Below are 24,894 nucleotides of genomic sequence, written 5' to 3'. Positions count from 1 at the left end.
ATAACAACAATAAAACAACAAGGGCAACAAAAGGGGAAATAAATATATATATATATATATATATTTAAAATAAATAAATAAATCCATATTTAGAATAATAATGAGAGGGCTGGGAACTAGTTCAACCTGTTTGTGCAGTAACTCTCTTGCCTGAGGCTCTGAGGTCCCAGGTTCAATTCCCCATCACCACCATCAGCCAGAGCTCAGCAGGGCTCTGGCCTCTCTCTCTCTAAATGTTTATTTATTTCTTTAGCCTGCAGAGTTATTGCAGGGGCTTTGTGTCTGCACTATGAATCTACTGCTCCTGGAACTATTTATTTTTATATAAATACTTCTATTTCTTTATTATTGGGTAGAGACAGAGAAATTGAGAGGGATGGGGGAGACAGAGAGGGAGAGAGACAGAGAGACACCTGCAGCCCTGCTTTTCCACTTGTGAAGCTTTCCCCTTGCAGGTGGGGGCCGGGGGCTTGAACCTGGGTCCTTGCACACTGTAATGTGTGTGCTTAACCAGGTGTGCCACCGCCTGGCCCCCTAAACATGGATTTATTACAGGAGAGAGAGAGAGAGAGAGAAAAAAAAACTAGAGCATTATTCTGGCATAAGCAATGCTGGGATTGAAACTCAGAAACCTCAGAAATAGATATTTGCTGTGTTTTTAATATTGATTTATGTATTTCCTTTTGTTGCCCTTGTAGTTATCATTGATGTTGTTATTGTTGGATAGGACAGAGAGAAATGGAGAGAGGACGTGAAGACAGAGAGGGGGAGAGAAAGACAGACACCTGCAGACCTGTTTCACCGCCTGTGAAGCGACTCCCCTGCAGGTGGGGAGCCGGGGGCTCAAACCGGGATCCTTATGCCGGTCCTTGTGCTTTGCACCACCTGCGCTTAACCCGCTGCCTGACTCTCTCTGTTCAACTTTTGAGCCGCCTCCCTGGCCACAATTTCCTCATTCTTTGATCTATTTTATTTTCTCACCATTGTTCTTGCTGGGGCATAGTGCCTGCCTGTCCAGTCCTATCACTATACCCTGGAAGCAACTTATTTTATTCTATTTTATTTTATTATTTATTGCCTCCAGGGTTCTTGCTTGGGCTCCGTGCCTGCACCATGAATCCACTGCTCCTGGAAGCTATTTTTCCCCTTTAGTTGCCCTTGTTGTTTATTATTATTGGATAGGACAGAGAGAAATGGAGAGAGGAGGGGAAGACAGAGAGGGGGAGAGAAAGACAGACACCTGCAGACCTGCTTCACCGCCTGTGAAGCGACTCCCCTGCAGGTGGGGAGCCAGGGGCTCGAACCGGGATCCTTACGCAGGTCCTTGCGCTTTGCGCCACCTGCGCTTAACCCGCTGCGCTACTCCCCGGCCCCTATTTTGTTTTATTTTTACTCATTTCCTAGAGCCCTGCTCAGCTCTGGCTTATGGTGTTGCCGGGGATTGAGCCTGGGACTTTGGAACCTCAGGCAGGAGAGTCTCTTTGCAGAACCATGACGCTATCTACCCCCAGCCCTCTTCTATTTTATTTCATTTGGAGAGAAAGAAAGGGATGCCCACTGTACTGCTTCAAGTCTTCTGACTCTTCCCCCCTTGCAGATGGGGACTGAGGACTTGAACCTGTTTCCTTGGATATGATCAGTGTGTGCTCTATTAGCTCTGCCCCCACCTCATTTTTTTATTATTATATTTATTTATTTTCCCTTTTGTTGCCCTTGTTTTTTATTGTTGTTGTAGTCGTTGTTATTGATGTCGTTGTCGTTGTTGGATAGGACGAGTGAAATAGAGAGAGGAGGGGAAGACAGAGGGGGAGAGAAAGACACCTGCAAACCTGCTTCACCGCCTGTGAGAAATGGAGAGAGGAGGGGAAGACAGAGAGGGGGAGAGAAAGACAGACACCTGCAGACCTGCTTCACCGCCTGGGAAGCGACTCCCCTGCAGGTGGGGAGCCAGGGGCTGGAACTGAGATCCTTATGCCGGTCCTTACGCTTTGCGCCACCTGCACTTCACCCACTGCGCTACCGCCCGACTCCCTCCCACCCCATTTCTAAATAATTTTTTATTGACAGAGGAGGGAAGAGTGAGGTTATTAGAACATCACTGGCACATGACAGGGATTGAACTCAGATCCTCATGCTTGAGAGTCCAAGGCGGCTCCCTGGATGCTGTGCAGGGTGCTGAGAGGGGAGAGACCCCACAGCCCTGCCCACCCTCCAAGGGCTCCCTGGGTGCTGTGCCTGGTGCTGAGAGAGGAGAGACCCCACAGCCCTGCCCACCCTCCATGGGCTCCCTGGGTGCTGTGCCTGGTGCTGAGAGAGGAGAGACCCCACAGCCCTGCCCACCCTCCATGGGCTCCCTGGGTGCTGTGCCTGGTGCTGAGAGAGGAGAGACCCCACAGCCCTGCCCACCCTCCATGGGCTCCCTGGGTGCTGTGCCTGGTGCTGAGAGAGGAGAGACCCCACAGCCCTGCCCACCCTGCATGGGGCTCCCTGGGTGCTGTGCAGGGTGCTGAGAGAGGAGAGACCCCACAGCCCTGCCCACCCTCCATGGGCTCCCTGGGTGCTGTGCAGGGTGCTGAGAGAGGAGAGACCCACAGCCCTGCCCACCCTCCATGGGCTCCCTGGGTGCTGTGCCTGGTGCTGAGAGAGGAGAGACCCACAGCCCTACCCACCCTCCATGGGCTCCCTGGGTGCTGTGCAGGGTGCTGAGAGAGGAGAGACCCCACAGCCCTGCCCACCCTCCATGGGCTCCCTGGGTGCTGTGCCTGGTGCTGAGAGAGGAGAGACCCCACAGCCCTGCCCACCCTCCATGGGCTCCCTGGGTGCTGTCCATGGTGCTGAGAGAGGAGAGACCCCACAGCCCTGCCCACCCTCCATGGGCTCCCTGGGTGCTGTGTAGGGTGCTGAGAGAGGAGAGACCCCACAGTCCTGCCCACCCTCCATGGGCTCCCTGGGTGCTGTGCCTGGTGCTGAGAGAGGAGAGACCCCACAGCCCTGCCCACCTCCATGGGCTCCCTGGGTGCTGTGCCTGGTGCTGAGAGAGGAGAGACCCCACAGCCCTGCCCACCCTGCATGGGCTCCCTGGGTGCTGTGCTTGGTGCTGAGAGAAGAGAGACCCCACAGCCCTGCCCACCTCCGTGGGCTCAAACCTGACAGCCCTCTCTCCTTACCCCCCAAGCTGCTACCTCAGTGTTTTGTAGACTCACACCAGCCTCTCCCACTCCTAGGAAGGGCCCTACGTGCCTGGGCTGAATGCGATTTTTGTTTTCTTTGAAATAGCTTAATAGCTACTGTGTGATCTTGGCGCCCCGCCTACCTTTCCCTTAAGGAGCAGACAGTGGAGCTAGGCGGTGGCGCACTTGGTTGAGCACACATGTTATAGTACGTAAGGACCTGGGTTCGAGCCCCCGGCTTTCTGCCTGCAGGGGATGAAGCTTCACGAGTGGTGAAGCAGGGCTGCAGGTGTCTCTCTGTCTCTCTCCCTCTCCGTCTCCCCCTGCCCTCTCAATTTCTCTCTGTCCTGTTGGATAAAATGGAAAAAATGGCTGCTGGGAGCAGTGGATTTGTAGTGCAGGAACTGAAGCGCCCCACCAGCAGGTGGAGAGCTGGGGGCTTGAACCCGGATCCTGGCGCGCGTCCTTGGGCTTAGTACTAGGTGTGCTTAACTGGGTGTACCACTGCTTCCCCCACTCCTTTTATACTGTAAAGATTAACCACTGACCGGCTCACTGTGCTAGCTTGGAGAATGTTTATCTCCTGGGCTGGTGACATGGTCCAAAGGCTTCTTGCTTTTGTTAGAATTTTCAGGTCTGGTTGAAAGGGGTGAATGTGGAAAGTGAGCTTTCAGGTCCGATAGGCACCCAGGGTGCGTAGATCATTACTCTTTCTCTCTCTCTCTCTCTCTCTCTTTTTGGCTTCCAGGGTTATTGCTAGGGCTTGGTGCCTGCACTACGAATCCACTGCTCCTGGAGGCTATTTTTTTCACTTTTGTTGCCCTTGTTAATTATCGTTATTATTGCTATTATTATTGTTATTGCTGTCCTTGTTGTTGGATAGGACAGAGAGAAATGGAGAGAGGAGGAGAAGACAGAGAGGGGGAGAGAAAGACAGACACCTGCAGACTTGCTTCACTGCCCGACCCCCTTCTTTTTCTTTTCTTTTTTTAAAAATCTTTGTGAGACGGGCGGTAGTGCTGCGGGTTAAGCGTACATGGCGCAAAGCACAGGAACTGGCTTAAGGATCTTGGTTCGAGCCCCCGGTAGCGTGGTCACTTCACTATCAGTGAAGCAGGTCTGCAGGTGTCTGTCTTTCTCTCCCCCTCTCTGTCTTCCTCTCCTCGCTCCATTTTTCTCTGTCCTATCTAGCAACAACAACAACAATAAACAACAAGAGCAACAAAAGGGGGGAAATAGCCTCCAGGAAGAGGCACTGAGCCTAAGCAATAACCCTGGAGGCAAAAAAAAAATTTTTTTGGGGAGTCGGGCAGTAGCGCAGCAGGTTAATCGCAGGTGGCGCAAAGCACAAGAACCAGCTCAATGATTCCAGTTCAAGCCCCCAGCTCCCCACTTGCAGGAGAGTCGCTTTCCAGGTGGTGAAGCAGGTCTGCAGGTGTCTCTTTCTCTCCCCCTCTCTGCCTTGCCCTCCTCTCTCCGTTTCTCTCTGTCCTATCCAACAACGAATGACATCAACAACAACGACAATAATAATAACAACAACAACAATTAAAAAAAAAAAACAAGGGCTGTGGGGGGTAGATAGCATAATGTCTAGGCAAACAGACTCTCAGGCCTGAAGCTCTGAAGTCCCAGATTCAATTCCCCACAAAACAAAGGCAACAAAAGGGGAAATAAATAAATATAAAAAACAAAGAAATCAAGTTTCTTAAAAAAAAAGTCTTTTTTATTTGACTTTGTTATTATGGGATAAAGACAGAGAGAAATTAAGAGAGGAGGAGGAGAATGAGAGACAGAGACACCTGCAGCCCAGCTTCACCACTTGGAAAGCTTCCCTCCCACCCCTGCAAGTGGAGAGCTGGTGGCTTGAACCCGGGTCCTTGTGCACTGCACTGTGTGCACTCAGCCATGTGTGCCAAGCCCTGGACCCCATTTTATTTTATATTTATTTATATATTTGCCTTTAGGGTTATCACTGGGGCTCAGTGCCTGCACTACAAATCCACTGCTCCTGAGGCCAGTGTCTGCACTACAAATCCACTGCTCCTGAGGCCAGTGTCTGCACTACAAATCCACTGCTCCTGAGGCCATTTTTCTCTTTCTTTTGATTTTTTTGGATTGGACAGAGAAAGATTGGGAAAGGAGGGGAAGATAGAGAGTAAGAGAGACAGAGAGACATTTGCAGCCCTGCTTCACCACTTGGGAAGTGACCCCCGTGCAGGTGGGGAGCCGGAGGCTCGAACCAGGATCCTTACACTTAACTTGGTGCACCACTGTCCAGCCCTCTTGGCCCCATCCATTTTATTTTTCCCTTTATCTCTTTAGGATAGAGATAGAGAAAAAGTGTGAAGATGTAGGGGGTGAGGGGAGAGAGAGGTCAGAGCCCAGCACAGTTCTGGCTGATGGTGGTGCTGGGGATTGAACCTGGCACTTTGAAGCCTCAGGCAGGAGAGTCTTTTTGCAGAACCATGATGCTGTCTGTCTACCCCTCTTCCCTGGAAAAAGCTCTGAAGGAGGGAGGAGGGAAGTCTTCGGAGGAGCGTGGGAAGAGCAGAGAAGGCCTATTAAGTAGGGGATTTATTCTGATCCAGAGCTTGAAAGTGGAGTTGGGACCTGCTGGAACAGGGGGTGTGGACCTGCTGGGGAAAACAGGGTGGACCTGAAAGCTTGAAGTCGGGAAAGGAGCTTAGATTCTAGGTGTGCAACGAGCCACAAAGATCCGGGTTCGAGCCCCCAGCTCCCCACCTGCAGGGGAGTCGCTTCCCAGGCGGTGAAGCAGGTCTGCAGGTGTCTGTCTTTCTCTCCCCCTCTCTGTCTTCCCCTCCTCTCTCCATTTCTTTCCATCTTAGGCAACAGTAACAACGAGGGCATCAAAATGGGAAGGAAGTGGCCTCCAGGAGCAGTGGATTCATAGTGCAGGCACCAGCCCCAGCAATAACCCTGGCAAAAAAAAAAAAAGAAGAAAGAAAACGCGTCAAAGCATCTGCTGGGCTGGGGGGAGTTTCCCTAGTGGGGGATTGGTACTCTTTCTTTCTTTCTCTGCCTCTCCGTATCTCACTCTCTCTCTTTTTAATTTTTAAATTTATTTTCCCTGTTGTTGCCCTTGTTTTTTGTTGTTGTTGTTGTTGTTGTTATTGCTGCTGTCGTCGTTGTTGGATAGGACAGAGAGAAATGGAGAGAGGAGGGGAAGACAGAGAGGGGGAGAGACAGACAGACACCTGCAGACCTGCTTCACCGCCTGGGAAGCGACTCCCCTGCAGGTGGGGAACCGGGGGCTCGAACCGGGATCCTTGCGCCGGTCCTTGCGCTTTGCGCCACCTGCGCTTAAGCCGCTGCACTACCGTACGACCTCTCCCCCCCTTAATAATTTTTAACGAGAATCCTGTGCAGCTAGGATTGAACCCTAAGGACTGAACCTAGGGCCTCATAGCCTCAGGCAGGAAAAGGCTTTTTTGCAGAACCATGATGCTGTTTCCCCAGCCATACTTATTTTATTTTTAGGAGAGGGGGAGAGGGGGGGGGGTGGAGAGGGAGAGGGGGAGAGAGAGAGGGGGGGGGAATAACTACTTGTGGCTGATGATGACTTACGGATTGAATCTGGGATTTAAGAGCCTCAGGCTTGAAAGGTTGTTTTTTTTTTTTTTTTTTTTTTTAAGATTTTCTTTATGAGAAAGACTGGAGGAGAGAGAAAGAACCAGACATCACTCTGGTCCATGTGCTACCAGGGATTGAACTCAGGACCTCACGCTTGAGAGTCCAGTGCTTTATCCACTGCGCCACCTCCCGGACCACTGAAAGGTTTTTTTGTAGAACCATTAGCTGTCTCCCAGCACTCTCTCTCTCTCTCTTTCTCTCTCTCTCTTTTATTTTCCTCCAGGGCTATTGCTGGGGCTCAGTGTCTGCACCGTGAATCCACCGCTCCTGGAGGCCATTTGTTCCCCCTTTTGATGCCCTTGTTGTTGTAGCCTTGTTATGATTATTATGATTATTATTGTTATTGTTGATGTTATTCGTTGTTGGATAGGACAGAGAGAAATGGAGAGAGGAGGGGAAGACAGAGAGGGGGGAGAGAAAGACAGACACCTGCAGACCTGATTCACCGCCTGTGAAGTTACTCCCCTGCAGGTAGGGAGCCGGGGGCTCAAACCGGGATCCTTACGCCGGTCCTTGCGCTTTGTACCACATGTGCTTAACCCGCTGTGCTAACTACCACCCGACCCCCAAGTTCAGTGATTTTTTTTTTTTTTTGTCCACTACATCCATTCTCAGGGCACAGGGGCGGAGTGGGGATGGGGGTGAAGGGCGCTGTGAAGGTGTCTCATTTGCTGCCTGGATGGGGGGGTGCAGGGGGAGAACCCCTGCTCAGAGGCCCAGTTTGGAGGTGCTGAGAAGACCAAGGGTATAGCCAGCTCCAGATGCCCCCCCACACACACACTCTCACCTTCAACTCACATGTCAGCAGAAGAGACACACACACACACACTTCCCTGTAGGGGCCAGGCTAGGGGTTTGGGGATGCCCAGGGGCAAGTCAGCCATCTGGAATCTGAATGTAGTTCCTTTTGTTCTCTTCCATTTCCAGTTAGATCTCACCTAACCGGTACATGCTGGCCAGGTGGGGGTGCGGGGGCCCTCTGGGGGTTCCTGGGGGGTGGGGGGGGCGGGCAAAGAGACTGAAGCAAGTCACACAAAGCCCTGAGTGGATGTTGGGATCCTCTAGGTCAGCACAAAGCCCTAATCTCTCTCTCTCTCTCTCTCTTTTTTTCTCCCATCCCTGGGGCTATTTTTAGCCTAAACTAAGAAGGATTATCAGTCTGGCTCCCAGGTGGCCAGGCAGGCGGGGAGAGGGGCCAAGGAACCCTCTGGAAGAATCAGCTATGTGGGAAAAGGGGGTGAGGATGAGGTGGGGCCCAGGGGTGTGCATGACAGGGAGCCGAGCTGCAGGGAGAACGACCAGCCATCCCCAAAGATCCTTCCCCCCAATATCCTGCCATAAGTTAGTGCTTCTTCTCCCTCCCTCCCTCCCTTTTCTTTTCCATTCTTTTCTTTCTTTCTCTCTCTTATTTTTGCTTTCATTGCATTTTAAAGAACTTATTTATTTTGGATAGAGACAGAGAAATCAAGAGGGGATCCCGGTTCGAGCCCCCGGCTCCCCACCTGCAGGGGAGTCGCTTCCCAGGCGGTGAAGCAGGTCTGCAGGTGTCTGTCTTTCTCTCCCCCTCTCTGTCTTCCCCTCCTCTCTCCATTTCTCTCTGTCCTATCCAACAACGACGACATCAACAACAATAATAATAACTACAACAAGGCTACAACAACAAAGACGACGAAAGGGGAAAAATGGCCTCCAGGAGCGGTGGATTCATGGTGCAGCCACTGAGCCCAGCAATAACCCTGGAGGCAAAAACCAAACAAACAAACAAGAAAACATTGGACTCTAGGTCCTGAGTTCCAGCCCCGGCAGCACATGGACCAGAGTGATGTCTGTTTCTCTCTCTCTCTCTCTCTCTCTCTCTCGTCTGATTCTCTCTCTTTCTGTGTCTATCTTCTTGAATAAATAAAATAATAGAAAGAGAGACACCTACAGGCCTACTTATGAAGCCCCAGGGTTATCACTGGGGCTTGGGGCCGGCACTACAAATCCACTGCTCCTGGAGGCCATTCCCCCCTCTCTTATTTATTTATTCCCTTTTGTTGTTGCCCTTGTTGTTTCTTTTTATTGTTGTAATTACTATTGTTGTCGTTATTGGTTAGGACAGAGAGAAATGGAGAGAGGAGGGGAAGACAGAGAGGGGGAGAGAAAGACAGACCCCTGCAGACCTGCTTCACCGCCTGGGAAGCGACTCCCCTGCAGGTGGGGAGCCGGGGGCTTGAACCGGGGTCCTTGTGTATTCCTTGAACTTCGCATTATGTGCGCTTAACTCAGTGTGCCGCTCCCCCTGCCACACTTCTTTATAAGAGATTGGAGAAGAGAGAGAGAGAAGCAGAGCGTTGTTCTGGCACCTGTGATACTGGTGATCGACCCGGGACTTCACACTAGGCCAGCATACTTCATTTGCAGACATGAGGTCCTGAGTTCAATCCCTGGCGATGCAGGTGTCAGGTTGATGCTCTGCTGCTCTCTCTCTCTCTCTTTCCCTTTCCCTGCTCAGCTCTGGCTGATGCAGCCCGACTCCCCTTCTCTTCCGAGCAGACTCCCCCTCTCTCCTTTCTAAGTCATATTTACACCTAGGATAGAGGATGGATGGATGGATGGATGGATGGATGGATGGATGGATGGATGGATGGATAGATTGATGGATGGATGGATAGATTGATGGATGGATGGATGGATGGATGGATGGATGGATGGATGGATTAACGGATGGATGGGTGGATGGATAGGTAGATTGATGGATGGACTAATGGATGGATGGGTGAATGGATGGATGTATTAACGGATGGATGCATTAATGGATGGATGGATTAATGGATGGATGGATTAACGGATGGATGGGTGGATGGATAGATAGATTGATGGATGGACTAATGGATGGATGGGTGAATGGATGGATGGATTAACGGATGGATGCATTAATGGATGGATGGATTAATGGATGGATGGATGGATGGATGGATGATGGATGGATGGATCTACATGTGGATGGGCAAGTAGGCAGATGGCTAGATAGACAGTTGGATAGATGGGTGAGTAAATTTGAGTGAGTGAGAGAGAGAGAGAGAAACCAGAACATCAGTCTGGCTCAGGTAATACCAAGGATTCAACTCTGAACCTTATGCTTGAACATCCAGTGCTTTATCTGCCTCTCTGGTCAGTCTGTCTCTCTCTCTCTCTCTCTCTGTCTCTCTCTTTCTCTCTCTCTCACCTTAGATCTGGGGATGGGAGTGAGAGAGGGTGAATTAGTCACTGGTTGTGGTGGAACCTCTTTTGAAAGGAGCAAAGCCTTGGTGGCCAGTCAACAGTCAAATAGCAACCTATTCTCATGCTGTTCAGGGCTCAGCTTTTGAAGTTCCAAGAGGGAGGACCACTTTCCTGGAGACACAGCCCTGTCCTGCCTCCGTTTCTTTCATTATTATTATTATTATTATTATTATTATTATTATTAATTTTTTGTCGGCAGGGTTAATGACGTAGAATCAACAGTAAATACAGTTGTTGGGATATGTGTAAAATTGTTTTATAAATTTGATTTTATTGGGAGTCAGGCGGTAGCGCAGCAGGTTAAGTGGCACTAAGCACAAGGACCAGCCTAAGGATCCCGGTTCGAGCCCCTAGCTCCCCACCTGCAGGGGAGTTGCTTCACAGGCGGTGAAGCAGGTCTGCAGGTGTCTGTCTTTCCCCCTCTCTGTCTTCCCCTCCTCTTTGCATTTCTCTCTGTCCTATCCAACAACAACGACATCAATAATAACTACAACCATAAATCAATCAACAAGGGCAACAAAAGGAATAAATAAATAAAGTAAAAATTTTTTTAAATTATTTTATTAAAGGATGACAGAGGACCTAGTGGGGGATTGTATTGTTGTGTGGAAAACTGAGACATGTTCTGCATGTACAAACTATTGTGTTTATTGTCAACTGTAAAACATTAGTCCCCCAATAAAGAAATTACAAAACAGGGGAGTTGGGCTGTAGTGCAGCAGGTTAAGTGCAGGTGGCGCAAAGCACAAGGACCGGCATAAGGATCCCGGTTCGAACCCCGGCTCCCCACCTGCAGGGGAGTCGCTTCCCAGGCGGTGAAGCAGGTCTGCAGGTGTCTGTCTTTCTCTCCCCCTCTGTCTTCCCCTCCTCTTTCCATTTCTCTCTGTCCTATCCAACAACAACAACAACAATAATAACTACAACAATAAAACAACAAGGGCAACAAAAGGGAATAAATAAAAACAAATATTTAAAAAAAAAAGAAATTAGAAAACAAGTGAATAAATAAATAGATTTTATTTTACTGGGGCCAGGCAGTGGCGCACCTGGTTGAGCCTACATGTTACAACGTGCAAGGACCCAGGATCGAGCCCCCAGCCCCTGCCTCCAAGGGGAAAAAGTTTTCCAAGTGGTGAAGCAGTGTTGCAGGTATCTCTCTGTCTCTCTCCCTCTCCCCTGTTGATTTTTGGCTGTCTCTAGCCACTAAATATATATAATTTAAAAATGTTTACTGAATTTTATTTTACTTAAAAAAATGTATCTTTCTTTATTGGCTAGAGACAGCCAGAAATTGAGAGGGAAGGGGGTGATAGGGAGAGAGACAGACAGACACCTGCAGCCCTGCTTCACCACGCGCAAAGCTTGTCTCCTGCAGGTGGGAACCGGAGGTTTGACCCCTCCTCCACCATCAGACACCAGGGCCTGAAAGCTCCCCCCCCCACCCGCCCTCACACCTATCCTCCAACCCAGAATCTCTGTTCTTATTTCTCAACTTCTGTCCATGAGTGAAATCATCCCATAATCCTCCTTCTCTTACTGGCTGATCTCACTTCCCATGATTCCTTCCTCCGGCTCCATCCATCCAAGAGGAGGTGAAGAAGGCAGATTCATCCTTCTTCGTAGCTGAGTAGTATTCCATCGGGCATCTAGACCAACATTTTCCCAGCCACTCGTCTGCTGTTGGATACCTGGGTTGCTTCCAGGTTTGAGCTGTGACGAAACGTGCTGCTGTGAACATAGGTGAACATAGGGGCCCTGCCTACATAGTGACATAGTCACACTGTCCTGTTGTCCCGGTAGGATGTGGTCCCAGCTGTCCGAGTGGATTTGGCAGGAGAGATTATGGCTACCACCCAACATCACGTGGGCCGACCTGGAGGACAGAGACGGGCTGGTCTTTGCCCACCCTGGAGACCTGCTGGTGGCCCTGCCCCTGGCGCTGGCCCTGCTGGCCCTCCGCTTCATCTACAATAGGTGCGTGTCCCGGGGGTCCTGTCCTGGGGCGGGGGGAACCTGGCTGAGTACCCACGCGCTTCTCAAGGCTCCGTCCTGGAACGCTGACCCTCAGCCTGGGACTGGGCGGGCGGGCCAGGAGTCTGACCCAAATGATGGGTGGAGGTAAGGGGGCGGGTACCTGCTGCACCTGAGTACATGTCTTGCCTGGGCTAGGACCTGGGTTCGAGCCCCTGGTCTCCACCTGCTGGGTGGAAGCTTCATGATCTGTGAAACAGGGCTGCAGGTCTTTATTAGTATTTTTTTAACTTCTTTGTTTTCTTTTTTGCCTCCAGGGTTATTGCTGGAGCTCGGTGCCTGCACTATGAACCCACTGCTCCGGAAAGCTTTTTTTTTTTTCTTTTGTTGCCCTTGTTTATTATTGTTATTGTTGTTATTGCTGTCGTTATTGCTGGATAGGACAGAGAGAAATGGAGAGAGGAGGGGAAGACAGAGAGAGGGAGAGGAAGACAGACACCTGCAGACCTGCTTCACCGCCTGGGAAGTGACTCCCCTGCAGGTGGGGAGCCGGGGGCTCGAACCGGGATCCTTACGCTGGTTCTTGGTACTTTACGCCACCCGCGCTTAACCCACCGGTCCAGGAATCCGCTCCTTTGCTGGGCTGTTCGCCTCCATAACAGAATAAATGGATCCCAAGGCCTTCAGAACACGCTGCTGGTCTTGCGCGCCCCCTAGTGGTCTGGATGGCGAATGACTAGCAATCCCCCTCTTTAAAAATTATATTATTTTAATTTTATTTTTTAAAATATTTTTTATATTTATTTATTTCCTTTTGTTGCACTTGTTGTTTTATTGTTGTAGTTGTTGATATCATCGTTGTTGGATAGGACAGAGAGAAATGGAGAGAGGAGGGGAAGACAGAGAGGGGGAGAGAAAGACAGACACCTGCAGACCTGCTTCACCGCCTGGGAAGCGACTCCCCTGCAGGTGGGGAGCCGGGGGCTCGAACCGGGATCCTTACGCCGCTCCTTGCGCTTGGCGCCACCTGCGCTTAACCCGCTGCGCCACCGCCCGACCCGTGAGAGTCCAATGTTTTATTCACTGCACCCCAAGAAAAAAATTTTAATATTTTATTTTTGAGAGATGCAGAGAGAGAGAGAGAAACAGCAGAGCACTGCTCAGCTCTGGCTTATGGTGGTGTGGGGGATTGAAACTGGGACTTTGGAGCCTCTGGCATGAGACTGTTTGCATAACCATTATGCTGTCTCCCCGCCCATGATTAAATTCATTCATGTGGGCCGGGAGGCGGTGCAGAGGATAAAGCACTGGATTCTCTACCATGAGTTCCTCAGTTCAATCCCCGACAGCACATATACCACAGTGATGTCTAGTTCTTTTTCTCTGTGCCTATCTTTCTTATGAATAAATTCTTTTTAAAAACTTTGTTCAGTGGGGTGGGGCTAGATAGCATAAAAAATTAAATCATTCATTCATGTGTTTTTAAATTTTTTTTAAATTTTGTTTATCTATTGGATAGAGACAGCCAGAAATCAAGAGAAAAGAGGGAGAGAGACAGAGAGACACCTGCAGCCCTGCTTCACCATTGGGGAAGCTTCCCCCTGCAAGTGGGGACGGAGGGCTCGAACCTGGGTCCTCATGCAGTGTAACATGTGCGCTGAACCAGGTGCACCACCGTCCAGCCCTTAGGCATGTATTTATAAAAGAGACAAGGGCCAGGGAGACAGCATCATGGTTTTGCAAAAAGACTCTCCTGCCTGAGGCTCTGAGGTCCCAGGTTCAATCCCCAGCACCACCATCAGCCAGAACTGAGCAGGGCTCTGATCTCTTTTTTTTTTTTTCTCCCTGTCTCTTTCTCTATGTATCTCTCATTCATTAAAATAAAACAAATAAACATATATATATAAGGACCGGCATATAAGGATCCCGGTTCGAGCCCCCGGCTCCCCACCTGCAGGGGAGTCGCTTCCCAGGCGGCGAAGCAGGTCTGCAGGTGTCTGTCTTTCTCTCCCCCTCTCTGTCTTCCCCTCCTCTCTCCATTTCTCTCTGTCCTATCCAGCAATAACGACAACATCAATAACTACAATTAAAAAAACAAGTGCAACCAAAAAAGGGAATGAATAAATAAATAAATATTTAAAAAAAGAAGAAGAGAGAAAGTAAGAAATTGAGTGAATCAGAGTATCCCTCTGGCATTACTGGGGCTTGAACATGGGGACCTTATGCTTGAGAGTCCAAAGCCGTCTCCACAGCCCCCACCCTTCCTCTCAACTTCTTGGGGGCAGGGGATGTTCTGGTTGTCTCTTAGCCACCAGGCTCCTAAGAGGTGGGCCTGGCCCCTGCGTGCCTACATATCGCCATCTGTCACCTCTCTGATCTCTCTCTCTCTCTCTCCCTCCTAGAGTCATCAGCGTGCCTCTAAGTCGCCGGATGGGTGTTCGGGACCAGACCCGGAGGCCTGTGCAACCCAACCCCACCTTGGAGAGACATTTTCTCAAGAAGGGCCGGAGACCCAAGACGGTGCGGCCCACCACCAACATGGCTGCTCTGTGGACGGGTCCTCCCATCCTGGTCCTTGGGGACCACCCAGGGCTGGACTGCCTGCCATCTCTTGCTCAGATTTTTGGGGTGGGGGCAGTTGTCAGGGGGAAGGCTCCTCCTCTCTCTTCTGGGAAGACAAAGAAGAAGGTTTGACTGTTCCGGGGCGTGGGGGAGCCCCCTGTTTGGCCTCTATCCAATGGGCTGAATTCAGAAGGGAGAGGCGGACAGGTAGGGGTAGGAGAACAGGATTTGTCATTACTCTAGGCTAGCAGGAAGGAGAAGGTACTAGGGGGCAGAGGGCAGACAGCATTATGGTTCTGCCAAGTGACTCTCATGCCTGAGGCTCCAAAGTCCCAGGTTCAATTCCCCACACCACCATCAACCAGAGCTTAATGTGTTCTGGTAAAAAAAGAAGAGAGGACGAGGAGGAGGAGGAGAAGGTGGTAATAGGGATGGCTCACCAGATAAAGTGCACACACATTAGCCTGTTCAAGGACCCAGGTTTGAAACCCCCACCCCCGGGGCCACTATGTGGGAAGAAGTTTCATGAGTGACGAAGCAGTGCTGTGGCCTTTTTTTCAATTATTATTTTATTTTATTATTACTTTTTAATATTTATTTAATTTATTTATTTATTCCCTTTTGTTGCCCTTGTTGTTTTATTGTTGTAGTTATTATTGTTGTTGTCGTTGCTGGATAGGACAGAGAGAAATGGAGAGAGGAGGGGAAGACAGAGAGGAGGAGAGAAAGATAGACACCTGCAGACCTACTTCACCGCCTGTGAAGCAACTCCCCTGCAGGTGGGGAGCTGGGGTTCGAACTAGGATCTTTATGCCGGTCCTTGTGCTTTGCGTCACCTGCGCTTAACCCGCTGCGCTACAGCCCGACTCCCTATTTTATTTTATTTTATTTTTAATTTAATTTTTTTTATATTATATTTATTTATTCCCTTTTGTTGCCCTTGTTTTTTTTTTTATTGTTGTAGTTATTATTGTTGTTGTCGTTGTTGGATAGGACAGAGAGAAATGGAGAGAGGAGGGGAAGACAGGAGGAGAGAAAGATAGACACCTGCAGACCTGCTTCACCGCCTGTGAAGCGACTCCCCTGCAGGTGGGGAGCCCGGGGCTCGAACCAATCCGGTCCTTAAGTGCCACCTGCGCTTAACCCGCTGTGCTATCGCCCGACTCCCTTGTTATTTTATTTTTTATTATTATCTCTATTATTGGTGGGAGACAGACAGAAATCGTGAGGGAAGGGGGAGAGGGAGAGAGACAGAGAGACCCCTGCAGCCCTGCTTCACCACTCGGGAAGCTTTCCCCCTGCACGTGGAGACCAGGGTCTTGAACCAGGGTCCTTGCGCACTGTAACATGTGCACTCAACCAGGTGCGCCACCGCCTAACCCTTTTTTGCTTCTCTCTCTCTCTCTCTCTCACTTTCTTTCTGGCAAAACAAAATGAAATAAAAAAGGAAGGAAAATAAAAGTGCACATGTTAGCTTGTGCAAGGACCTGGGTTCAAGTCCCCAAGCCCCTCCCCCCCCACATGCAGGGGGGAAGCCTCACAAACGACAAAGAAAGTCTGCAGGTGTCTCTCTGTCTCTCTCCCCCTCCCCCTCACTGCCAGCAGGAGCAGTGGATTGCTAGTGCCGGCACTGAGCCTCAGCGATAATCCTGAAGGCAAAAAAAGAAAAAAAAAAAGCAAGGGGAGTCGGGCGGGCGGTGGCGGAAGTGGGTTAAGCAGACGTGGCGCAAAGCTCAAGGACCCGCGTAAGGACCCCAGTTCGAGCCCCCCAGCTTCCCACCTGCAGGGGAGTCGCTTTACAGGCGGTGAAGCAGGTCTGCAGGTGTCTGTCTTTCTCTCCCCCTCTCTGTCTTCCCCTCCTCTCTCCATTTCTCTCTGTCCTATCCAACAACTATGACATCAACAACAACAATAACCACAACAAGGGCAACAAAAGGGGGAAAAATGGCCTCCAGGAGCAGTGGATTCATAGTGCAGGCACTGAGCCCCAGCAACCCTGGAGGCAAAAAAAAAAAAAAAAAAAAGAAAAATGACCTCTCTCCTACATTATTATTATTATCATCATTATTATTATTATTACTGTCATCATCAGAGCATTGCTGAGCTCTGGTGTCGTCGGGGATTGAACCTGGGTTTTTGGAGCTTCAGACATGAGAGTCTCTTTGCAGAACCGTTATGCTATCTACCCCTCCCACTCACATGTTTCCATAATAGGACATGACCCACCTCCAGAGCCTAGTTCTGGGACAGCGGAGGGGTGGAGAGGCAGAGCTGGGTCTCACCTGTCCTGGTGCTCAGACCTGAAGCCCCCCCTCTCACCCCCCGTGACCCTGTGCCCCCTTCCCCAGCCTCAGATGACCCGCCTGGCTGAGGAATGTGGCCTGTCACTGAGACAGACCCAGTGCTGGTTCCGGAGACGCCGCAACCAGGACAGGCCGTGCATGACCAAGAAGTTCTGTGAGGCCAGGTAAATGGGGAGGGGGGCAACTGGGGGGAGGGGTTGGTGACCCCCCCACCCTGCCAACGCCAGAGTCTCAGGCATCCCCTCTCCTCTACAGTTGGAGGTTTCTCTTCTACTTTTGCTCCTTCTTTGGTGGCCTCTCGGTCCTCTACCACGTGAGTGTGCCTGATGCCCCTGCCCTGTCCCCTGCCACCTTCTGTCTGCTCTGGGGGGGGGGGGGGTGTGACTCTGGCCCTCCCAACTTAACTGGCTGACTGGGCCCCGCCCCCTGAGCCTCCCTGGGAGCTGAGGCCCCGCCCCACTTTGTCACCCTGGGATCCGAGGCCCCGCCCCTCTGTGCTTCCCTGGGGAGCTGAGGCCCCGCCCCCTCTGCCTCCCTGGGGAGCTGAGGCCCCGCCCTTCTTTGTCACCTTGGGATCTGAGACCCCGCCCCTCTCTGCTTCTCTGGGGAGCTGAGTCCCCGCCCCCTTTGTCACCCTGGGATCCGAGGCCCCGCCCCCTCTGCTTCCCTGAGGAGCTGAGGCCCCGCCCCCTTTGTCACCCCGGGATCCGAGGCCCCGCCCCCTCTGCTTCCCTGGGGAGCTGAGGCCCCGCCCCCTCTATCACCCTGGGAGCTGAAGCCCCACCTATGTATGAGGTCACGCCCCTCTCAGTCTCCTTGGGTGCTGAGGCCCCACCTCCTGAGCCTCCCTGGAGTGAGGCCACGCCCCTCTGCACTTGGGAGCTGAGGCCACGCCCCTGAGCCTCTGGGGAGAGTGAGGCCACGCCCCTCTGTCACCTCTAGCGCTGAGGCCACGCCCCCTGAGCCTGGGCGCTGAGGCCCCTCCCCTCTCTGGTTCCCTGGGGGTGAGCCTCCTCCCACAACTCTCAGCCCCAAATTTTGGGAACTGGGACTCCTGCAATGAAGCAGCCCCAGATCTAGAATGAGAGCAGAGGGTCAGGGAGACAGCACAGTGGTTTTGCAAAAAGACTTTCCTGTCTGAGGCTCTAAGGTCCCAGGTTCTATCCCCAGCATCACCAGTAGCCAGAACTGAGCAGGACTCTGGTAAACAAAACAAAACCAACCAAACAAAACAAAACAAAAATAACCCTAGAGTCAAAATAATAAAATAATTAAATTAAAACTTAGTCTGTGAAGCGACTCCCTTGCAGGTGGGGAGCTGGGGGTTCGAACCGGGATCCTCACACCGGTCCTTGCACTCAAACCCCTTTGTTATCTCCCACTCCCCCAGGAGTCCTGGCTGTGGAGACCCGTCATGTGTTGGGATAGTTACCCATACCAGGTGAGTAGCGAGGTGGGGGGGGGGGTTGTCTGAGGCTTGTGGGAGGGCCAGGGTGCCCAGAATTCTGGCACACCTCAAGCACCACCCCTAATTCTCATCTTTTTCTGCATCACTGCAAGGAATGGAGAGAGCACCGGGTCCGGGTGGTGACGCACCTGGTCGAATGCTCACATTACAATGTGCAAAGACCCGGGTTCAAGCTCCCGGTACCCACCTGCAGGGGGAAATCTTCACGAGTTGTGAAGCAGGGCTGCAAGTGTCTCTCTTTCTCCCTCTTTTTTTTTTTGCTTTTTAATTTTTCCTCCTTTTGTTGTCCTTGTTGTTTATTGTTGTTGTTAAATAGGACAGAGATAAATGGAGAGTGGAGGGGGAGACAGAGAGGGGGAGAGAAAGACAGACACCTACAGACCTGCTTCTTCACCGCCAGTGAAGTGACTCCCCTGCAGGTGGGGATCCGGAGGCTCGAACCGGGATCTTTACGCCGGTCCTTGGGCTTTGTGCCACCTGCGCTTAACCCGCTTCGCCACAGCCCGGCCTCCTCTTTATCTCTCCCTTCTAAACTTCCCCAACCCACTCAGTTTCTTTGTCTCTATTCAAAATAAATAAATAAATAGATAAATAAATAAATATTTAAAAGGGGTAGAGGTGAAGAAGAGACCCGTCATAGTGCTGCCACAAAGCCCTTGAAGCCCAGCAGGTGGCTCTGTGGTTAAAGTGCTGGGACCCTCTAGCCTGAGGTCCTGAGTTTGCTCCCCTGCAACGCAAATACCAGAGGGTTTTTTTCTTTTTTTCTCTCTCTCTCTCCTTTCTTTTTCAAAAAATATGTTTTTTTAAAAAAAAAAATTTATTCTTGGATAGAGACAAAAATTAGGAGGGGAATGGGCGATAGAAGAGAGAGACACCCGCAGCCCTGCTTCACCACTCATGAAGCCTCCCCCACCCCACCTCCTGTAGATGAGGCCCAGGGGCTTGAACCTGGGTCCTTGCACACTGTCACGTGAGCTCTTAACCGGTGCGTCACCGCTTGGCCCCTCTCCTCTCTTCCTTAGTGATACATTTCTTAATGAATGGATTACCCCTTCCTGAGCCTCGTCCCCACCCCCAGCCTCAGCCCCAGCCCCTAGCTGACCCTGTCCCCTCCCTGCCACAGCCCTTGAAGCTGAGCCTGTATTATTGGTACCTCCTGGAATTGAGTTTCTACATCTCGCTGGTGATGACGCTGCCCTTTGATATCAAACGCAAGGTATGGCCGGATCTGTCACACACACACACACCCCCAGATCGCCCCCCCCCATACCCCAGTCCACACGCCAGCCTCCCTTCCGAGAGGACCAGCTCCCCTTCTGTCCTGTCTGGGCCGTGACCCGCCGTCTCCCGCAGGATCTGAAGGAGCAGGTGGTGCACCACTTCACGACCATCACCCTCATCACCTTCTCCTACAGCTCGAACCTGCTCCGCATTGGCTCGCTGGTGCTTTTGCTGCATGACACGTCTGACTTCCTGATGGAGGTGGGCCCCGCCCCCCTGAGCTGCCCTGGGAGACGAGGCCCCACCCCCTGTACCATTCTCTAGAAGTTGAGGCCCCGCCCCTCTGTCGACTTGCGATGAAGCCACGCCCCCTCCATATCCCTAGGTGATGCCACGCCCCTTCTCAGCTGCCGGGGAGATGAGGCCCCGCCCACTCAGCATTCCTAGAAGATCTGCCCTCCCATTGAGGCCCCGCCCATTCTCTCCTGGCTCCCCCGCCCCATCCCCTGAGTCCCTTTCTCTCTCTCTCTCTCTCTCTCTCTCTGTCCCTCCCCAGTTCTGTAAGATGTGTCACTACTCGAAGCTTCAGCGGGTGTGTGACGGGTTCTTCATCGTCTTCGCCTTGGTCTTCCTCTACACACGCCTAGTGCTCTTCCCCACCCAGTGAGTCATCACCGCCTCCCTCACCCAGGGAACAAAGCCTGGGTGGCTTCCTGGAAGAGGCAAAGAAGAAAGAGTTCAAATTTCTTTCTGGGAGAGAGAAGCAGAATATTTCGCTCTGGCATATGCATGTCATGGTGACAGGGAAGAGGGGTGAATTTAGAACAGGCAGAGTCTGCGGGGGCCTGGGAAGCTGGGAACCATGAAGGGTTTTGAGCAGAGGGTTCATGGGCACCGTGTGGTGGCTTCTGGGTTTGGCGGTGAAGCAAGTGAGAGAAGGGGTAAGAACACTGCGGGTGTGTCTCAGGGAAGAGGTTTCTGAGATGGGAACCAACTTCCAGCTTCAATCACTATAAGCCAGGATTGAACAGTGCTCTGCTTAAAGTAATATTATTATTATTATTTAAAGAGTGTGGCGGGTGGAGTCGGGCAGTAGCGCAGCGGGTTAAGCGCATGTGGCCCAAAGCCCAAGGACCAGCGTAAGGATCGCGGTTTGAGCCCCCGGCTCCCCACCTGCAGGGGAGTCGCTTCACAAGCGGTGAAGCAGGTCTGCAGGTATCTGTCTTTCTCTCCCCCTCTCTCTGTCTTCCCCATCTCTCTCCATTTCTCTCTGTCCTATCCAACAACGACAACAGCATTAACAACAGTAATAACTACAGCAATAAAACAACAAAGGCAACAAAAGGGAAAATAAATAAAAATTAAAAAAAAAAAAAAAGAGTGCGGCGGGGCTAGGTGGTGGGGCACCTAGTTGAATGCACATGTTACAGTGCACAAGGACCCGAGTTTGAGTCCCCGGTCCTCACTGGCAGGAGGAAAGCTTTGCAAGTGGTGAAGCATGTGTGCAGGTGTCGCTCTGTCTCTCTCCCTCTGTCTCCCCCCTTCCTCTCGATTTCTGGCTGCCTCTATCCAATAAATAAAGATTAAAATAAAAAGAGGCAGGGGATTGATCTGGGTTTGGGGGCCCCAGAGCCCCTCCTGGTGGAAGTGGAGAGAGGAGGTCCCAGCAGGAGGGGTGAGAAGTTCTTGCTACTTGACTCCAACCGTGTGGGAGGTGGGCACTGGGGAGCCATAGCAGGTTGTAGAGTGCAGCAGTTCAGGGAAGTTGGCCATTTCTTGGGAAGTCTTGGAGTATGGTGGTGGGCTGGGGTGGGTGGGGGCAGTGCCAGAGGCTGGTAAAACCCTGCCCTTCCCTCCCGCGTCCCCGCTCCCCCCGCAGGATCCTCTACACTACGTACTACGAGTCCATCATTGATCACGGCCCCTTCTTCGGCTATTACTTCTTTAACGGGCTTCTGATGCTACTGCAGCTGCTGCACGTGTTCTGGTCCTTCCTCATTCTGCGCATGCTCTACAGCTTCACCCAGAAGGGCAAGGTGAGTAGGCAGGACCGGGAGCCACGCCCCTAATGATAAGCTCCGCCCCCAACAGAGCCCCGCCCCTTGTCGGTCCCAAGCGCCTTGCCACGCCCACCCAGCACTCGGCCACGCCCCTTCTCAAGCCCATTCACCAATCAGTCCTGCCCTCCTGTCAGGACACGCCTCTCAGCGCCAGGCCACGCCCCTTGCCCCCCCTCACCCACTCATCTGAGTCCTAGCCTAGAGCCAAGCCACGCCCCTTAGGGTCCCCACCCACTAAGCAGAGTCTGGTCACGCCCCCAGCCTCAAACCACGCCCCTCACCAATACCACCCACCAATCTGAGCCCTCCCCTAATGCAAGGCCACGCCCCCAGCCTTAAACCACGCCCCTATCCACCCCTACCTACCGAGCTGAGTCCTGCCCTAGCGCTGATAGCCCCACCCACCCAGCACTAGCCGTGCGCATCCGGCGCTAAGCCACGCCCACAAACCATGCCCACCCAGATGGAGAAAGATGTTCGTAGCGACGTGGAGGAGTCAGAATCCAGCGAAGCGGAAGCCGAGGAGATGCGATCTCTCAAGAATGGGGTGACCTGTGGACCAGGGATTGTGTCCCCCAATGGCCTGCGGAGCCGGGTGGCCGGGCAGCTAGCCAATGGGCAGGCACATGGTGGCCACGTGGCCAGCTAAGCACTGGCCAGGGGCCAATTCTGTGTGTGGGAGGGGGACAGGGAAGGCCCCACCCTGGGGTGAGGGGCCAGGGCTGATGATCTGTCCCCTGCCCTCCCCTTCCTTCTACTCACGCATCTTCCTCCCCTGGAGAGAGCCCTGGGACTCTGGAGGGCATGGGTAGGACCCCAGGCTGAAGGGGAGGACACAGTCTAATAAAACTTGAATTGGAGCCAGCTTCATTGTCTGAGAGCGTATGTCTTTTTTTTTTTTTTTTTTTTTGCTCCAGGGTTATCTCACGGGCTCAGTGCCTGTACTAGGAATCTACTGCTCCTCAAGGCTATTTTTTCCCCATTCTATTGCCCTTGTTCTTGTCTAGGACAGACAGAAATGGAGAGAGGAGGGGAAGACAGAGAGGGGGAGAGAAAGATGGACACCAGCAGACCAGCTTCACCACTTGTGAAGTGACCCCCCCCCTGCTGGTGGGGAGCTGGGGACTTGAACTGGGATTCTTGCAGCTTTGCGCCATGTGCGCTTAACCCACTGAGCTACTGCCCAACCCTGGAGAGCTTATGTCTTTATCCGGCCCTGTAGACCCTGAAGGAGTATTTTACTTAAATACTCCCACTGATGAGAGGCTTACTATCTCCCCAGGAATTGGGAATACTTTGCCAGGCAAAGGGGCGCATGGAATCCTCCCCCCCCACACACACACATGCACACCTTCCTGCTAGGCCTGGCCCACCCTGAAGGCTGGGAAATAAGGGTGCTTATGACCTCACTCATGGGCAGTCTGGGTGAAGTCACTATCTCTTCCAGAATTTGGCTGAAGGGTCTCCCAACTAAGGCTGCGAGGGGCCAAAAATTACAGCCAGGTGGACTGGCGAAAGCACTGGACTCTCAAGCATAAAGTCCGAAGTTTATTTTTATTTATTTATTTATTGGATAGGGACAGAGAAATTGAGAGAGGAGGGGGAGATAGGGAGAGAGACAGAGAGACACCTGCAGCCCTGCTCCACCACTCGGGAAGCTTTCCCCCTGTAGGTGGGACCAGAGGATTGAACCTGTGTCCTTGTGCACTGGAATGTGTGCGCTTAACCAGGTGCGTCACCGCCTGGCCCCTTTAATTATTTACTTTTGCCCCCAGGGTTATTGCTGGGGCTCGGTAAAGTGCCTGAACTAGGAATCCACTGCTCATGTGGCCTTTTTTTTTTTCTTCCCCATTTTGTTGCCATTGTTATTACTCTTGCTGCTGCTGTTGTTGGTTAGAACAGAGAGAAATCAGGAGAGGGGGGAAAGACAGAGAGGGGGAGAGAAAGAGACACTGGCAGACCTGCTTTACCGCCTGTGAAGCAAACCCCTTGTAGGTGGCTGTGTCTATCCAATAAATAAATAATAAAAAATTAAAAATAAATAAATCACTTATATAAAAAAGGAAATTAGCCTCCTGACAAAAAAAAAGCTAAAATAATAATAAAAAGGAACAAGGTGAGTCCATAACTTGGCAAAATCTGTAGTAGGGAGGAATAACTGTTGTTCAGTTTCTTTAATTTTTTATTTATTAATTTTCCCTTTTGTTGCCCTTGTTTTATTGTTGTAGTTATTGCTGATGTCGTTGTTGTTGGGTATGACAGAGAGAAATGGAGAGAGGAGGGGAAGACGGAGAAAGGAGACAGAAAGACAGACACCTGCAGACCTGCTTCACCGCCTGTGAAGCGACTCCCCTGCAGGTGGGGAGCCGGGGACTCGAACCGGGATCTTTAGGATGGTACTTGCACTTTGCGCCACGTGCGCTTAACCCGCTGCGCTACCGCCTGACTCCTCTGGTATTATCTTTATTTGATAAAGACAGCCAGAAAGTGAGGGAGGAAAGGGAAATCGAGAGAGAGAGAGAGAGAGAGAGAGAGAAACACCTGCAGGCCTTGCTTCACCACTCCTAAAGCTTTCCCCCTGCAGGTGGGGATTGGGGGCTCGAACCCAGATCCTTGAGTGTTGTAACACATGCACTTAGCCGGGTGCAGCACCACCTGGCCCCCCCCCGTTAAGGTCCTTGGCACCTCAAAATCTGCAGATTTCTCCTGCAGGGGAGGAGTCCCTTCACAAGCAGTGAAGCAGGTCTGCAGGTGTCTTATCTTTCTCTCCCCCTCTGTCTCCCCCTCCTCTCTCCATTTCTCTCTGTCCTGTCCAACAACGAACGACAGTAATAACTACAACAATAAAACAAGGGCAACAAAAGGGAAAAGAAAGAAAGAGAGAGAGAGAGAAAGAGAGAGAAAGGAAGGAAGGAAGAGAAAGAGAGAGAGAAAGGAAGATAGAAAGAGAGAGAGAAAGGAAAGAAAGAAAGAAAGAAAGAAAGAAAGAAAGAAAGAAAGAAAGAAAAGAAAGAAAAGAAAGAAAGAAAGAAAGAAAGAAAGAAAGAAAGAAAAGAAAGAAAAGAAAGAAAGAAAGAAAGATCTCTGAGCTGCAGGTAGACGCAGTGCCCAGGTCCCTCCTCGCTCCAAAGCCCCGCCCCTGGCCCCGCCCACCGAACCCCAGGCCTACTCTGGCCCCGCCCACACGCCCACTCACGTTTCCCTCGAGGCCACGCCCATCA

At 51.6% G+C, this 24,894-nt stretch overlaps 1 protein-coding gene across 1 annotated transcript; it reads left to right on the top strand.

The window, feature by feature from the left end:
• Positions 1-7,959: 7,959 nt before the first annotated feature.
• On the top strand, positions 7,960-22,538 carry CERS4 (ceramide synthase 4). The gene is made up of 11 exons (XM_060181604.1): positions 7,960-8,044; positions 11,889-12,062; positions 14,462-14,579; positions 16,970-17,088; positions 17,180-17,237; positions 18,315-18,365; positions 19,516-19,608; positions 19,746-19,874; positions 20,170-20,276; positions 21,493-21,649; positions 22,137-22,538. The coding sequence occupies exons 2-11, from the start codon at positions 11,890-11,892 to the stop codon at positions 22,320-22,322; spliced, it is 1,191 nt and encodes a 396-aa protein (XP_060037587.1). The 5' UTR covers positions 7,960-8,044; position 11,889; the 3' UTR covers positions 22,323-22,538.
• Positions 22,539-24,894: the final 2,356 nt, after the last annotated feature.

This window comes from Erinaceus europaeus, chromosome 23, assembly GCF_950295315.1.
Source record: "Erinaceus europaeus chromosome 23, mEriEur2.1, whole genome shotgun sequence".
Classification (NCBI taxonomy): Eukaryota; Metazoa; Chordata; class Mammalia; order Eulipotyphla; family Erinaceidae; genus Erinaceus; species Erinaceus europaeus.
Note: the sequence above shows the minus strand (reverse complement) of the source record. Positions and strands in the feature narration are given on the sequence as shown.

Excerpts from the sequence above, each read along its gene's own strand:
- CERS4 (XM_060181604.1), top strand. The coding sequence starts at position 11,890 with ATGTGGTCCCAGCTGTCCGAGTGGATTTGGCAGGAGAGATTATGGCTA. Across the intron at positions 12,063-14,461 it reads CTCCGCTTCATCTACAATAG|AGTCATCAGCGTGCCTCTAA; the intron begins GTGCGTGTCCCG and ends TCTCCCTCCTAG. Across the intron at positions 19,609-19,745 it reads CCTTTGATATCAAACGCAAG|GATCTGAAGGAGCAGGTGGT; the intron begins GTATGGCCGGAT and ends CGTCTCCCGCAG.